Below are 16,650 nucleotides of genomic sequence, written 5' to 3' on the forward strand. Positions count from 1 at the left end.
GCAGTGGAATTGAATTGGACCAAAAAAAGTATTTTTTTTGAGTTGCCATACTGGTCTACCTTAACACTGCGTCACAATCTAGACGTAATGCACATTGAAAAAAATATATGTGAGAATATTTTGGGTACCCTGATGTCAATACAAGGAAAAAAAAAAGATACAGTCAACTCTCGTAAAGATTTGAAAGAGTTGGGAATCAGATCAGAGTTGCATTTGCAAGATACTGAGTCATCAGCTTATATGCCTATTGGATGGTATACACTTTCAAGTGATGAGAGAAAGAAATTCTGTGATTGGTTTATGACAATCAAATTACCCAATGGTTATGCTTCGAAGATGTCAAGATGTGTCCGACCTCATGATTGGAAGATAACTGGTCTAAAAAGTCACTACTGCCATATATTTTTACAGCGATTGTTGCTAGTTGGTGTGCGCGGAAAGCTTACTCCAGATGTTCGTACAGCTATCACAGAATTAGGGCGATTTTTCAGAAATATTTGCAGTAGAACGTTGAAAGTTGATGCCTTATTAAAAATGGAAGCCGACATTGCATTGATATTGTGTAAATTGGAGAGTTTGTACCCGCCTTCATTTTTTGATGTAATGGTTCATTTGGCTGTGCATCTCCCTCGTGAGGCTTTAGTTGCTGGCCCCGTTCAGTATAGATGGATGTATCCTATTGAACGGTTTTTGGGAAAACTTAAGCGATCTGTGGGGAATAAGGCTCGTCCGGAAGGATCGATCGCAGAGTCATATATTCATAATGAGTGGCATACATTTTGTTCAATGTATTTTCGTGGGGTTGATACTAGATTTACGAGATCGGATCGAAATTATGAAGGTGGACAAATGGGAGTTTCGTCAGCATTTACCGTGTTTTCCCAGAAAGTACGACCTTTAGGTGCACAAGGGGGCTATGACCTATGTGGGCGAGAGTTTGAAAGAGCTCGATGGTATGTCTTAAATAATTGTGAAGAGATTGAACAGTATTTGAGGTTCGTGATGATCATCTAATTTGGTAGTAGTATTAAGTGCATTTCTAATAATATAGTATATATTGATACAAATTAATAACTCACATTAACATATGCAGCGAACATATACAACTACTTAGCACGAATGGTGTGACTGACGTAGAAAAGACGCATGAAGAAGAATTTGCCTCATGGTTTGAACATACGGTATTATTCGGGAAAAAATTATGCTTGAAAGTATTTTAAACTTTATTTAATTTGTAGGTGTCATCATATTTATATATGATATTGATATAAGTAGAATAAAATTTATTTATGTAGGTTGCATCGAAATATAATGAACATTCAGGTGAAATCTCACCAGAAGTATATGCTTTGGCATGTGGTCCGTCTAAGTGGGCTATCCAATATTCAGGATGTTTAGTGTGTGGATATAGATTTCACACAGCAGACAGAGAACGATATAAGAAAACTCAAAATTGTGGGGTTGTTGTCGAAGGAAGCCATGGGGATGAAAATATTGATTTTTACAGAATTGTGGAGGATATCATAACATTAAAGTATGTGGGGGGATATATGGTCTGGTTATTTAAATGTAATTGGTGGGATGTCTCGAATCCTAGATTGGGAGTGCGTAAGGATGAATATTTTGTAAGTGTCAATACATCTCGCAAATGGTATGAGGACGACCCATTTGTTCTCGCATGCCAAGCAAATCAAGTTTTTTATTTAGATGATCCAGAGTTCCGAAATCCATGGAGATTAGTCGAGAAATTTGCGCCAAGAAATGTGTATGATTATATTCTAGAGGCAGACAAACCACATGAAGAAGTTGATAGTCCAGACCATGAAGAAGCATATCAAGAAAATGAATCAGGCATCAATCTATTTGTTGATCTAAGCCATTATGACATGGTCCCATTGCGCAGAGAAGATGTTCAACCCGAAGTAATTGAAGGTGACATGTCGGAAGAACATGAATCAACTGAAGTGTCTACTGAGGATGAGAGCGATTGGTCCAACAATACTGATACCGAATGATTTTCAAACAGATATGCGTGTAGGTAAAATTCTTATAAAAATATTTCATGTATTTTGTTCGAATAATAATTTATTATAATTTCAAACAGATATGCCTCCTAAACGCAAAAGAACACGTGAGCCATCCCCACCACTTAGCGAATTCCCGTGTGCTTCACCTGCCAACAATGGTGGGCCACCGTCACCAGAACCAGAACAAGGTATTTTTTCAATGTATATCTTTCAAATAAGATTAATTTAATTAAAATATATTCTAAGCCATTTGTATATATAGTTGTTGTAAACCAGCGCCGAGTTAGAGGCATTACGAGGGGTGTCTGCATAGAAAAAGTAAGGAAAGTGGGTAAAATTAAAGTTGATATATCTGATGATCGCACCGGTGGCTCTGGGGAATCGGCAGCTTAGCTTGCTTCTTATGTTGGTACACTTACTCGCACGTATGCACCGATGGCTACATCATCCTGAGCTAAAGTTCCCCAAGATGTGAAAGACCACATCAAAAATCGTTGTCTGGTAATAAGTTACTTTGTATAACATTTTTATTTAAATGCGAATGTTTGAAATTATACTAATTGTTTATAATTCTTTGAAGGACGAGTTTGAACTAAATTTTGGTCGGCGGGAGGATCGACTAACGATTGAAGAACTCATGTCGAATGCATTCCGGAGGTATAAAGGTCGATGCCATGCACACTACCAGAAGTTCAGTAGTACGATAGAGGCGCGTCAAAATCCATTCCAAGCAATGCCACCAAACGAATGGGAGAAAATTTGTGATCTGTTTGAAGATCCTGCTTATCAGGTAATTTCGTTACTATCTTTTTTTTAATAATATATAATAGATGTATTAAATAAAAATTATAATACTTTTTTTAGAAACGGAGTACAATGAACAAAACAAATAGATCAAATTTAACGATACACCATCACTCGGGTTCTCGATCTTTTCATCGCTTGTCAAAAAAATGGTTAGTTCTTATTGTCTCCATTAAATCTTAATATATACACTTTTTTCGTATAAATTATGATATTAATTTTCATTTTGCAGCAAGAAGAAAATCCTACTGATTATGATCTGACTCAATTGTATGCTAAAGCACATAGAAATCGTGATGGTGTTTGGAGCAATCCTGAGGCAGAGGCAAATTATGTAAGTTTAAGTTTATTTAATTTCATTGTTTAAATATATTTTTGTTACATATACTAATTTTAATGTTTTTATTTTTCCAGGACAAGATGATATCTCTTAAAGACACTATTGCGGATCCATCTGATAAATCATCTGTCAACGATTCTTAAATCTTTTCTCGAGTTCTTGGATCACGTTCTGAATATTTGAGGGGTTTAGGACGTTGCGTGAAGCCATCCTCAACATCTTCATCATCTTCTAAAGCCAGATCGAATGACGACAAGACTAAAAAATTAGAGGAAGCTGCACTTGAGATAGAACGATTGAGATCGAAGGAAAAAGAGTTGTTGACCCGATTAGATCAAGCAGCAGATTTAGAAGCAAGATTAGAAGAGAGGTTACAATTAAATAACCAAAAAATGTTTGAACAATTTCAATTAATGATGTCCCAAAATCCTATACCACCACCACAATCATAATTCATTTGTTTTTTTTTTAATTGCCTTTAATATTTACGATGTTTGTAAACATTTGAACAATTGATGTATATAGATTACAATTTGTATTAGTATCAATTTCATTTTGTTTGATCAATGCTGTTTGAATAGTAAATTACCATATATGCATACATTCGAACAAAAACATATCCATTCGAACCAATAAATTCCCATTCGAACAAAAATATACCCATTCGAACTTACCGGGAAATACAATCCATGCGTTCGTTCGAACAACTAAATACTCATTCGAATAAATTCATTTCTAAAAGTCCGTTAGAACAGAAGATTTCTGTAAATAGATTATTTGTTCGAACAGTTAATATTTTTCTTTGAACTATAGTCGCTTACGAACTTTTTTGTTCGAACGGACTTGGTCAAATATGGTTATTGGTTCGAATTAACATTTCATGTTGTTCGAACAAAAATATTTCCGTTCGAACTTGATTCTGAGACGACATTTTTTTGTCTCAGAAAAAATTTTCCGTTCGAACGGTTTCGACCGGTTCCGCCCAATTTCGTCCCTAAAAATACTTCTCGGAGATGAAAATCAATTTTCGTCTCTGAAAACTTTCTGAGACAGCCTTTTTGAGACAAAATAGAGACGAAATTTTTTCGTCTCCCAAAACTTTTAAGGATGAAATTTTCATTTTTTAAAACAAAATTTTTTGTCTCAAAAAATTATATCTCTTGTAGTGGCAGATTCTGCATGAATGGATTTGTTTTTGGAAAATTCTATTTGTAATTTGAGTAATTTTAGATACAATTATACAGTATGCAAACACGCGCAATATAATCTATTTAAAAAAGATCAGTAAGATTTATTATTAAAATAGTAATTTTTTTATATAAATTTAATATTTATTTAATTTTTTCAATAGAAATATGCAGTGCCTATATATGACTTTATGAATATATCTAATATTTTTCACTTATAATTTATGTTGACGTAACAACACGTACTGATGTATCACTACTTATATATTGATACACTGAAATTACGAAATTTGAAATTTAAAAATTGAATTAAAAGCTTAAAAAATGGGTCTATTTTGTTTTTATTGGTATGAAATGAATCCTACAATATTTATTATTGTTAATTTTTCTTTTAATATTATTTTACGTGTTCATCTTTTTATAAGTTTTTGAACTTAAATAGGAATTAATAATAGAGAATCTTAATCCAATTAATTATGACACTCATCACTTACCAAGAAAAAAAATTACTAAAGATATGATCAAACACCCACTGCATGCGCGTGGTTGCATCTTCTCTATTTCAAAGAGATTCTATAAATCTATATATATATATATATATATATAATATTATTTCCCCTATTTATGGACGGATATGGGAATGAGAGGAGGGGAGGAAAAGGAAAGCTCAAAGGGAACGTCGGCAGACAATGCAGGCCATGTGGGGTTTAAAATACTCAGATTCCATACTTGAAAAGTTCAACCTTTTAACCTTTGGCCTTTCGAAAATACTTTTTCTATGGATATGAGTGAATGCATTAACTGCATTTCAAAAGACATAAGTCCTTTGATTCCATTTCTGTAGATGGGTTCCTTTAATTTTATCGTACGTTATGTATTATTAATGATTATTTGGAGTATTTTTCACTCCAAATATTGCTTCTCTTAAAAGATATTGATGTAACTTAAAATGCGACACGTCAACTGGTATGCCTGCTTTGTAGATCAATTAGATCAAAGGACGTACAAGATGAATCAGTTAAAATATGACACATCGATACATCAACCGGTATGATTGGAGATGATAAAAGGTAAAGATGAAAAACCATAGACCAACTTAAAAGGCATTGGCTGCAATTAAGTTTATTTATTTCCATAAACAAAAAGTGTGTGTAGTTGGCAAACATGTGACATGTGCAGCTTTTGCCTTCAACCTCAGACTTCCAAAACCACAAGTAATTAAGCCATAATCAATCATACCAAAAGCCCTTCCAGCTTAATTTGGAGTCAACCCCCACCATACCATGTAAAACAAGAACAACTTTTTGCATGTTGACATAAAATTCCACTTTTGCCCCCTTCTCAAACTATCATATGGGTTTTAAGCATTACACTTCCAACTATTCACTTTTGATTTTCTCACAAAAAGCATGCTTTTTACCATGAGTTTTTCCCTTGAAAAAAGGCCGTATCTTTTGTAGTGGACCTATTGAATTATGATAAAAGAAAAATATGTAATGTGTGGTTTTGATAATTTGAGATAAACTTTACAATCCTTGATAATTGAAGGGTACAAAGTGAGAATTATAATTTTTATTTGAGAAAGAAGATTAGAAGATCACCACGAGTAATTATTACGTAGTCTCAAAATACACATACGCATAATGATAGATATAATTTTAAGATATTCACATCCTATCACTCATTCAGGAAAAAAAATGATAGGATATTATTAAAAAAGTGATTTTCTCTCGTAAATTAATTTACTCACTTTTTTTTTTTTTTTAAAGAAACTACTTCCACACCATAAAATTAGAAATATTATTTTTCTATTATTATTATTCTTATAGGATGTCTCATTAAAACTATTTTCTTATGCAAGCAATTTAGGTTCTGCTTGGCCACTGAAAATTCTCAGATGAGAATTTTAAATTTTAAGATTAAATATTAAAATATTATATTTTAATATTATTATTGTATTGGGATTTGAAAAAGTTAAATTGTTTATTATATTTTATATGGAGATTTAAAAAAGTTGTAATGATGAGATGAGAATTTTATGTTTGAGATAAAAATTCCTTAATGTCAAGATATGCAATAATTGATCGAAAAGACCACGCTCTCTGTCTCTATACTCATGGAGCTGATCATGGAGGTATCATCTCTCTCCCCACCTCTGGACTTCGCCTAACCCAGACAAAGTATACTACTGTTGACTACCGAATAATTTTCTTGCGGATATAAGAGCGCACCATGGAGGTTAAAGATGACAAAGAGAAGACGGGGGTTGATTCATGATCGTCAAAAAGTTTTTACAGCATAGTGCGGGAACATTGAGTTGCGCAAGGCACCATACCTTTCGCTTACTTGCACTTTGGCCTTTTCCCAAAGCCCCATAGCCAACCAATTTTACCCATCACCGAGCCAGCTGACAGCGGCTGACACGCTCTCTCTCTCTTTCTCTCTCTCCTTGATTTCCTTGAAAAAACGATGCGGTGGAAGATACAGTCATGGTCCCAGTTAGTTCTTATGTAGCTGTACACACGTACAATTCCCGCTGTTTCGCATCTTCCAAGGTCGTATAGCTCGAAATCTTGGCCATTTGTTATCCGGGGTATGCTCTGCTTGCTTTACTTCGCTGTAAACGAGGAATGCAGGGATCAGAGTGATTGTTGCCATTTACTCCTGTTCTTTAGGATGGCACTCAGCTCGTACTCGTTCAAGTTTTTTCGTTTTGTTATGGGAATTGATTCTTTGATAAAGTTCTGATTTTCTTTCCTTTTAAGCAATTCAATCAGGGGTACTTTCTTGGAATGGCGTGCTTTGAATTTCTATTTCTTCCCGAGTATTGCTGTTCTTTTAATATTGAATTGGTTTGGGGGATGGTCTTGCAGATTTGGCAGAATTCAATAATGAATGCCAGAGTCAGAACAAAGCTTCAGTCCATGAAATCTCCTCTCAAGTATGAAAAAGTAATCAGCTAAACATCTTTAATTGTTCATAGTATGAACTGTCCAATTCGTACTGTTGGTATTTAATTCTATATTATATTATGTATATATTTGTTTTTCGAAAAACGGTTTCTACAGGAGAAGTTCCAACCTCTAAACTATGAACTCTGTAATTATTCGCACATGGGGAAACTGTTCTCATCTGAAAATAGGGCTTCAGTTTCAGTAAGGACGCTCCTAGCTCCCAGAAATTTCCCAAAAATAGAAATTTTTTATGAGAATCCGAGAAGCGTGTTTCTTGGAAGTAATTCAAGTTTGTCTTTTTAAAGTTATATGAATTGGGTTTTGAATCCTGTTCCCTCAAAACACTTTCCCGAGAAAATAGACCATTCCCTTTGTTTTGGAGTTTCCTATTTATCCACCACGAGCGGTAAAAGTTGGCTTCTCGATCAGTGTCCTAGATTTCGATAGATATATCCCTTTGCTTTCTTTTCCTTCCGTTTTTCCCCTGATGATAAGTAGTAATTATGACGTTGCCTTCTGAAGAAACTAGCTAGATTCATCTGAATTTAGCATTTCAAGATCATCAGCATGAGGCCGATTGATCAGGAAAATTATACAATAATATTGGAAAAATATATATATTGTAATTCTAAATTAATAAGTACTCATGATCGATCATCGATTAGTGGATCATCGGTCAGTTGAGTAGCCATATATAATCTGCCATTATTGACTTAATTTGTTGACTGATCACTATCTCAAAGTTTAAAGCACATGCGCGCGCGCGCACATATATATATATATATATATATATATATATGTGTGTGTGTGTGTGTGGGGATGATATTCAAGCTGTATCAGTAGTAGTACTCTGTCCAATGAACAGTATTTACTCACTTTTGTAACTATAATGACCGCATTCAAATATATATTAAACATTACAAGAATATATATATATATATATATTTATGATCAATTACTAGCTAGCTAGGAACACATGATGAATATCTTTGAGAACATGATGACTATATACCCATAGAAATGATCAGAAACATGCATAACTTATTTAGAAGTTATAGATTAAAATATGAAGGAAACATATATGTGTTCACATATGTTTTTAATGAACACATATATACTGTGGCTGTGAGTTGCTCTTATTTTTGCAATGATAACATAGAAATTTCTCATTGTGTTCATATCTTGTCCCCTTGTTGCATCCAATGCAAGACATAAAAAAAGACTTGATGGAGGTCGACTACAAAGATTTTTTCTCAAATCCAAAAGTTTGGTTTCTATATGAAAATGGAAAGAAATATGTGTGTAAAGTTGATGCAAATATTAGGAAAATTTGAAAGAAAATTATATTAGAACATAAAGTAGATAGCGTATTATATTTATATGTTTTTACATAAGTGTAATAATTTAATGGTAAAAGCATAATCTTACTGTCATGGATTGTAAACTCCTAAGGAAGCTAGCGACATCATCAATCTTGATTATGGAGTGAATACTAACAGTTGAAGCTGATGCTGATGGATCATGTAATCTTTTTTCAACAATTTCTTCAAGCGGTGAATCATTACCTTGTTCACTTGCAGAAAACTCTCATCTCATCTCATCTCATCTCATCTTAATCATTACAACTTTTTCAATTTTCCATACAAAATAAAATAAATAATTCAACTTTTTCAAATTCCAATATAAAAATAATATTAAAACAATATATTTTAATAATATTTTATTCAACTTTTAATTTTAATCTCTGAAAATAGTGTCGTCTTTAAATTTTGTATAGAAATTGGTCAGAATAGAGAGTACTAATAAAAAAATAATGTTATTATAGGATATGTATTTTGATATATGTTAATAGATTACCATTGCTGCAATGACATTGTAGCAGGACTAAGAGGTTCAATGATAAAAACACTTGTTGGTCGTGATGAAAGAGTGAGTCCTATATTGTAATGATATATTAGTAATGTTAAAGTATATAATATAGAACAAATGAAACTATTGTTGCTTATTGAAGATATCATTATAAGAACCAACTTTCAGACATGTTGCAAGAATTAATGGCTTAGCTCCAATAATGTTTGAATTTCAGGATGGACAAACCGGCCCCACATTGTAACAGGTCTAAGGCTGTAAAATTTAAATAAGAATATGTAAAACTTTAATATTGGGACGTAATATATGAAATATTCAAGTAAAGCGTTCAAAATGTTGCGAAATAGTTTTACCTTTGATCGATTATATATATTACTTGAATCAACAAGTTGGCAAGCTTATTCAACAAGTTGAGATAATGGCAGCAACCCATAGGTGCAAAAGTCTGTAGCTTATTCAAACTTTTGCAAGCAGCATAGCAGAAAGTGCAAGATCGTTGACACGCTGAAGAGACTATATCTGATTGGCAAAGCTTTCTTTTGTATTTAATCAATAGGATATCTGGATGATCTCCCAATGAAGAAAGCTTTCCATTTTCATATTAAAGCGAACACCAGGTGCACAACTCTGTCGACAATGAGTTTGTTTTTATACTGCACGGAACTTTGACCGAGTTTATATTGTCTTTAGGATAAAGTGGCAACTATTATCTTTGTCCACAAATTGTGCTATATCATGCTTTTTTGCATTGAAATTTTTTGTACATAAGTTATCAGAAAAGAAGCCTTTTATGCTCACGATCATATGCATTATTCTGTGACTTGCTTAGTTTTGCTGTCCACAAACTTGAATGTCAATTGTGGTCCCACAGATGACCTTTCTTTACAAGGACTCAATTAGAATCTTTCTAGGTTTTTTCTAGATTACATAAAAGAAAAAGAAAATCGCTCTATATGTTTGGATCTTGGTAGGTTTTGGCTGGAATTGAAGAAAAACAAATGTGTCTGATTTGATTCCCCCTGCCTAAACACTGGCAATATTTTTGACATTTCTTGTTATGCAAGGACAAAGGAATATTTGATTGATACAATAACCTTAAATTGCACCTTCATCCTCCCATAAGAATGTGATAGTAAGTGAGGTCACAGTTCCATGTCTCATATACTAATTTAAAAAATAAAAAATAAAAATAATTAATCTACACAAGGTGGTATCTGAAAATGGAGTTTGATCTTTTCAATAAATCTGATTGCAGCAGGGGTATATAATTGGTCTTTATTTTTAATGAAGTATTTTTTAATTGTTTAAGCGGCCTTATTAGTTGTTGCTGAACATTTGGAATATGGAAATTTTGCATAAGTACCTAAAGATGCTGCAGCAAAATAGATGCATCATTAAGAATTAGTTTATAGTTGAAAGAACTAGTTGTTGCTCATCTAATTTTGATAGGTTTACATTTTGGCATGGGAGCCAGAAGTTAGATCTTGACCTAAGGGTTTGAGATTTTGGTGATGTATCTTGGCGGCTTGTAGAGTGAGGTTGAATGCAGTTTTGGTGTTGCAATTGCATACCTGTTTTACACGCTAAAATATCAGAGGTTGATGGAGAGTGGTTTACATTAATTTTGTAAGAGGTCCTGGCTGAGTTTGATTCCGAAGAAATGGTTTTTCTTAATTCTTGGGAGCCAACGGCTAATTTAGTGCAGTAGAATCTACAGAGCATATACTTTGAAATCATCCCCATACCAGCAGTCAAGAAATGAGAGGTTTCTCAGTAATTTATCTGATTCTTTTTTTGTAAGAGAAGCTCAATCGTCTGCAGTTGCTGATGTAGTCTTGCTTCCCTTATTTTTATAGATGTTTTTTTAGTAAAACTCCTTATTCTCAATCATTTCCTGTGTTTTTTGGTTTTATATAAATGGTACATAAAGAAAATCCTATGCTCCACTCCTTTGGCCCCAAAGATAAAAAGAAACATAGTATTCTATGAATTGTATCTTATTTTGAGATTCTACTCTCTGGTAGGAAATGATGGGTGGGTGTTGCAGACACCCTTTTAGCTTACTTATGTTACATACAAATGGATTGTTATGCTTATAAGAGAATTACTGTATTTTGGAGGACTGCTCCCTCAGGATGGAGGAGGGAGTTTCCCTTGAAGGAAAGATGAGATCATGGTTAGTGCCCGTTCTGGTTGGTAGCTTGGAACTGTATGCCCAGCTTCCCTTACAGTGGTGAATGTCACTCCTTTGTACCCAATAACATATCCTCCAACCTGCCATCATCACCATGTGCAAAATATTTAGCCTTTTTATATGGTGTGTAATTTAGAGTTGCAAATGACCAGGATATGTTTACCTCATCACCAGAATACCACGGGCGCCAGTCGGTGCTGACCGGTAGCTTTAGTTTTTTTATTGCATACCTAGAGGAGGTTACTGGAACTCGTGCATCTGTGTCCCCACTGCAGGTTCATTTAACAGAATGTTTAAGGTGCTAGCTTTGCAGTTGGTTGCTTTTATTTTCTCTGGTAGTCCAATACATGAGAATATTATTTGCTCTATATTTTGAACTTGCCTATTGCTTTGGTTCATTTATGAATACAGAAATTCTAAGTGGGTTTTCTTTGGAATAAGAGTTCTTAGAGGGATTTACTAGAAAGCTCATTTAAAGATGAGGGCTTACCTGTATATCCATAAACTAACTCCACTAGATGTGAGCCACTTGATAATGGGTAGAATTGTGGTTGGCCCGTCCTTCCAACCAAGGAAACTGTAGCTAGTGTAGAAGCAAAATTTGTTAGGTTACACCGGGTTATATTTTTAGTCCAAGACAGTTTGTTTCTTTTATTTGCATTCATGCCTTGAAACAGAACCATGATTGCCAATGTTTATAGTCAATAGGTAAAAATACTTATATAGATAAAGTCACGCATACCTGCAAGCTTCCCATTTTGTATTTATTGCATGAAGAGCTGTTTGCACCTTGGCAAGATTTAGGTATGTATTGACATATTGGTCAGAGCAAGGATCAAAATTCTTGACCTATTTTGCAAGATCAAATATCATGTTATGCAGAAACCACTTTATTTCTCATGTTTTTAAAATGTTGTGAACCAATTTTTTTTCCTTTGGACCCACCTTTGGTTAGTAATGCAACTCTAGATGCATGACCCCACCCTCTAGAACTGGTAAATATGAGTAACTCAGGTCTAAGGTGGTATGGTTTCCTCAAATCTAAGGTTCAAATCTCTAAGGGCCATCAGACTGAGATATTTTTTTCTTAAATTACTCGAAGTGCACTTATAGAAAACTTTTTACCTAGGGCCTGTATATCCCTGGGATTAGTCGGGATGTTGTTCTTGAACATCCCGTGACAGTCAAAAAAAAAAAAGAAAAGACTACTGTGTGGAATCGAATTTGTAACTCCTCCTAAGCCCCTTCTTTTTGACAACCCTGATGGGTAATTATTTTAAAATTAACTCATAGGTAGTGTCAATTGTGACCAAACTTAGTGATGTTATTCTATTGAGATATGATGTTAGTTGTAAGAAACTACTAGTTTTATGGGACTTACCGAACCACTTGATCCGGAGTTGGGTGCAGATCCATTGCATAAAGGAGCATAGATGTTATATATATTGAGCTCACCGACCTCTTCGTTTCCCCGGCCTTGATATTGCTCACACTTGCTGGAAAAGTTACCGGTATTGAAATCGCAATACCTGTGAATTCCAGCATTGGTGTCGTCGGAGTTCAAAGCATGTGTCCAGAAATAATCATATATGCCCAATATACCTGTGTTATCATCTATCCAAGCATTCCCAATCTGCAATCCATTCAAATATTGCAGAGAAGCATTGGTGAGTCTTTTATGCTTGGACTACGAGATTCAATGCTAGATAGACATACAAACTGACGTGACATTGTCATGTGATGGTGACCCATCAATCAAGTACTTGATTGATGTGACACTAACACTATCAAGTTGTATATCCTTTAATGAAATAGATGAAACAAAACCCTATATGCATCGAGTCATCGTAACATGTCATAAACCCAAGGTAAAACTTCACAAGGAACTCACTGCAATCCCTTTGAGGTTGATTAATGTTTGATTTGTGATCTTATTCTTTATGAGAATGGTATAAGCAAGCTGAGGCACGTAATGACCAGCATAGCTTTCTCCTGTTATAAAGAAGTCTCTGTTCTTATACTGGGGAAATCTCTCAAGCCAGTTTAGAAGAAAAGTGTAGGAGTCCTTTGCTGTGCTTTTGTCACCGACATTGCTGTAGTCGGCGGAAGTGTTTGAATATGAAAACCCAACTCCAGCTGGGGATTCCAGAAAGATAACATTTGCCACTGCTAATTCAGAGGGAGCATTAGTTACAATTCCTAGTTCACAATCCTATGAATGAAGATTTGAGAGAGAATAGTGAATGCTTTTAGGTGGAAAGTGGAAACAGAATTTGCTCACCTTTGTTCCATGCATATGGATTTAGGTAAAGTGTTTTCCCATTTCCATGGACTCTGAAAGGTCCCAGTTCTTCCATGGCTCCATATCCGAGAGAGGAGCATCCAGGGCCTGCATATATTGATTTTCTCGTAACTTCTGCATTTGAATGATAAAAGAAAATGGGAGCTAGATGCTGGAAATTGTGGCTTTCTCCAGTTAATTGCCAAAATTGGTTTGCGGCTTTCAAGTTTTGGATTTGAATAAAAAAAATAAAAAATTAAAAAAATTAATTTAAAAAAAAAAGATTTAATGAATTCTTGATTTTTGCATAAATTAATCTCTTTCTCCATCTCATGTTAAATTTTTATTATGAGAAAATTCTCTCAAATACGTGACCTTTCACGTTCATTGTCATTTCATTACAAACAATAATAAAATTCATAAATTGACCTGGCTACATGTTTGGCTACAAATACGAGTGAGGCTGCTACCCACGGGGTAGCCACCGGTTGGACAGCTCGATTTGGACTGCCCGAGGGAATCCTAGTGGCGTGGCCACCAATGGTTGACTTTTTTTTTCTGTTCTTTTCTTGTCTTTTCTTAATTTTTTTTTTTTTTTTTTTTAATAAGGTAGTAAGGTCCAATGAAAGTATTCTTGTAAATAAGGATTCTTACGTAGTTTAAGTCTTTTTAGATTTTTGTAAAGAAATGTTTATCTTTTTGCGCTTCTTTTTATGAAAATTGAGAAAAATGATTAGATGGTTTTTTTTTAAGTCAGAATTATGCTATTATTATATAAATATTAAATAATTATTTTGACCAATCACATTAATTAAGTATATAAAAAGTACACAAAATGATTATAAATGTAATTTTTATTAAAAAATTTAAGATAAATTTTTTTCAAAACAACTGCATAAATCATCATAAAGCAAGCCAAATTTAATCTTAAAAAATGAAAAATATTGGACGGTGGCCAAATCAATCTAAGAACAGTCATTTTCGACCTAGTATTAATTTGGGGAATATTATATATGAAAAATAATAAACATACAATTCTTTTTACAATAATTTATACAATTATATTTTAAATATGAGACATTTTTATAAAGGAAGTTATAAAAACAATATTACTTTGCATAAATCAAGTTAATTAAATTATAATTCTTAAAAAATTAAAAAAAAAAAACAATTATGTCTGTATTATGTCCTATCATATGGGTAAGAGAATAATGTATATAGCACTCAAATTCACACTATTCGCAGTAGTAATCATGATGATGTTTGGGTCTGTGGGAGCTTTGAGGGAAAAGCATTAATATTGGTGACAAAGAGAGAATATGTTGGAAGTGGGGGGACCATATTCTCTACTTTTTTGCATTTTCTGTCTATAATTCCACTTTACTTTTCCCTGCAGAGGCTCTTTGTGTTTGTTAAAGCACATGGAAAATGTCAGTCTTCGTTGCAATGAAATCATTTTGAAATCAGTTTTGGTACGTACAGTTGTCACGTGTAGTCGGCGTACAGTCAGCTGTACGGAATGAATTATAAAAAATTATAAAAATAATTTTTTTTTTCATGTAAGTCCCTTATTAATTTTTTTTTATAGCTGACTGCACGCCGATTGCATCTCCTGACTGTAAAAAGTATTTCTCTTTTAAAATTAATATATATATATATTTATGAGATTGTGGGGGGAATGATGGGATAAGGCCATTATGACTTATAATTATTCTTTTACCATTTTAGAATAAAATAAAGATTAAAAAAAATCAATTTACACTCTTTTTTTACTCGAGTAATACTACTTTTTATCGTAAACTATATTATCTCTAGTCATACCTTCTATTGCAGTATATTTTAAGTAAATTTATATGGTTATCACTTAAATAAATAATCACTTAAAATATGTCGTATCATCTTGTGTGATTTAAGATGATAATATATTATAATATTATATATATAATATAATATAATAATATATATATATATAATATCTAAAGTTTTATATTTTTCATTTTAAAGAAGAAAAAGGTCTGGAGAAATTCCTGCATATATATGCAGATTGCTCGCCAGGGAGAATATCCAGCAATAGCATCTAATAGCATTTCCCAAGATCCTTTCCCTTTAATATATCATGTACAGATCATGATGATATATCACACGTAACATGATATTTGTAGAGCCCCATGTATTGTGGTTGTTTTCCATATTTGCTCTGTACATGGGCTATGACGATGATATATATAGAAAATGATAAACTTACGGCCAGTCTTTTACAACTATTTTATAATTCTATTTTAAATAAAAATTAGTTTTGAAAATTTGGTATGCATGATCTTTAATGAATAACTGCACTTATATCAGTTTATTGTAAAATAGATTATAAAAGAGCTGTAAGCGTATCGCTATCGAGTTATATATGCATATTAGTTGATACGAACATGCATCTGGATATGTATAAGTTTACCTCCATTTAACCATAGGAGGAGAGGTTTTGTTGCAGAGTTTTGAGAGGACTCCACAAAGTAATAGAACAGTGCTCTCCCAGCTTTAGGATCCACCGTTACATAGCCTGAATACTGATCAAAATCTACTCCTTTTGGTTGTCCTGGCAAGGCATCAATCTTGTCAGCTTGCATCAACCCGTCTTGGGGTCCGACGTACTCCGGCAAAAACTTTCCGGCATCATCATCTAATCCATCCCAGAATTCAGTATGAGGAGGATTTTGGGATTTTCGAGCTTTGATCAACTTGTAAAGGTTGTCTACCTGGCTGCCGTTGCAGGTGATGGGAAAAACTAAATGGTGGAAGGAAAGAAGCAGAAGCACGCTGCAGAGAAGTGAAAGCCTCATCTTCTGATCTTATTGCTTGAATACAATTACTTGGATCTTTAAAGGGTTTTTGGTATTTCTTTATATATAGGCAAAGTGAATGACTGTGGAAGCTGAGAATATGGACAACATACCGTTCTTTAGGGGGACCACTTTCGTCAAAATTTTGGATAATATGGAC

The 16,650-nt window shown here is 33.6% G+C and overlaps 1 protein-coding gene and 1 long non-coding RNA gene across 8 annotated transcripts; one reads left to right on the forward strand and one right to left on the reverse strand.

Annotated features, from left to right (window-relative positions):
- Positions 1 to 6,447: 6,447 nt before the first annotated feature.
- On the forward strand, positions 6,448 to 16,237 carry LOC122295382. 2 transcript variants are annotated; one of them, XR_006237984.1, is made up of 3 exons: positions 6,448 to 6,951; positions 7,232 to 13,042; positions 16,142 to 16,237. It is a non-coding gene; the product is annotated as an uncharacterized LOC122295382 (long non-coding RNA). The 2 variants fall into 2 exon arrangements; XR_006237985.1 differs by lacking the exon at positions 16,142 to 16,237 and adding an exon at positions 15,245 to 15,277.
- Positions 11,146 to 16,490, reverse strand: LOC122295381 (serine carboxypeptidase 1-like). Of its 6 annotated transcripts, none has more exons than XM_043104391.1 (8): positions 16,106 to 16,490; positions 13,657 to 13,764; positions 13,267 to 13,541; positions 12,757 to 13,008; positions 12,118 to 12,224; positions 11,866 to 11,952; positions 11,539 to 11,644; positions 11,146 to 11,455 (listed from the first exon to the last, which is right to left on the reverse strand). In XM_043104391.1, exons 1-8 carry the CDS (start codon positions 16,488 to 16,490, stop codon positions 11,312 to 11,314), a joined length of 1,464 nt encoding a protein of 487 aa, XP_042960325.1. In that variant the 3' UTR covers positions 11,146 to 11,311. The 6 variants fall into 6 exon arrangements, with proteins under 6 accessions (XP_042960325.1, XP_042960324.1, XP_042960327.1 ...); XM_043104390.1 differs by having other exon boundaries at positions 11,866 to 11,958; XM_043104393.1 differs by having other exon boundaries at positions 12,118 to 12,164; positions 13,657 to 13,791.
- Positions 16,491 to 16,650: the final 160 nt, after the last annotated feature.

Source organism: Carya illinoinensis, chromosome 15 (assembly GCF_018687715.1).
Source record: "Carya illinoinensis cultivar Pawnee chromosome 15, C.illinoinensisPawnee_v1, whole genome shotgun sequence".
Classification (NCBI taxonomy): domain Eukaryota; kingdom Viridiplantae; phylum Streptophyta; class Magnoliopsida; order Fagales; family Juglandaceae; genus Carya; species Carya illinoinensis.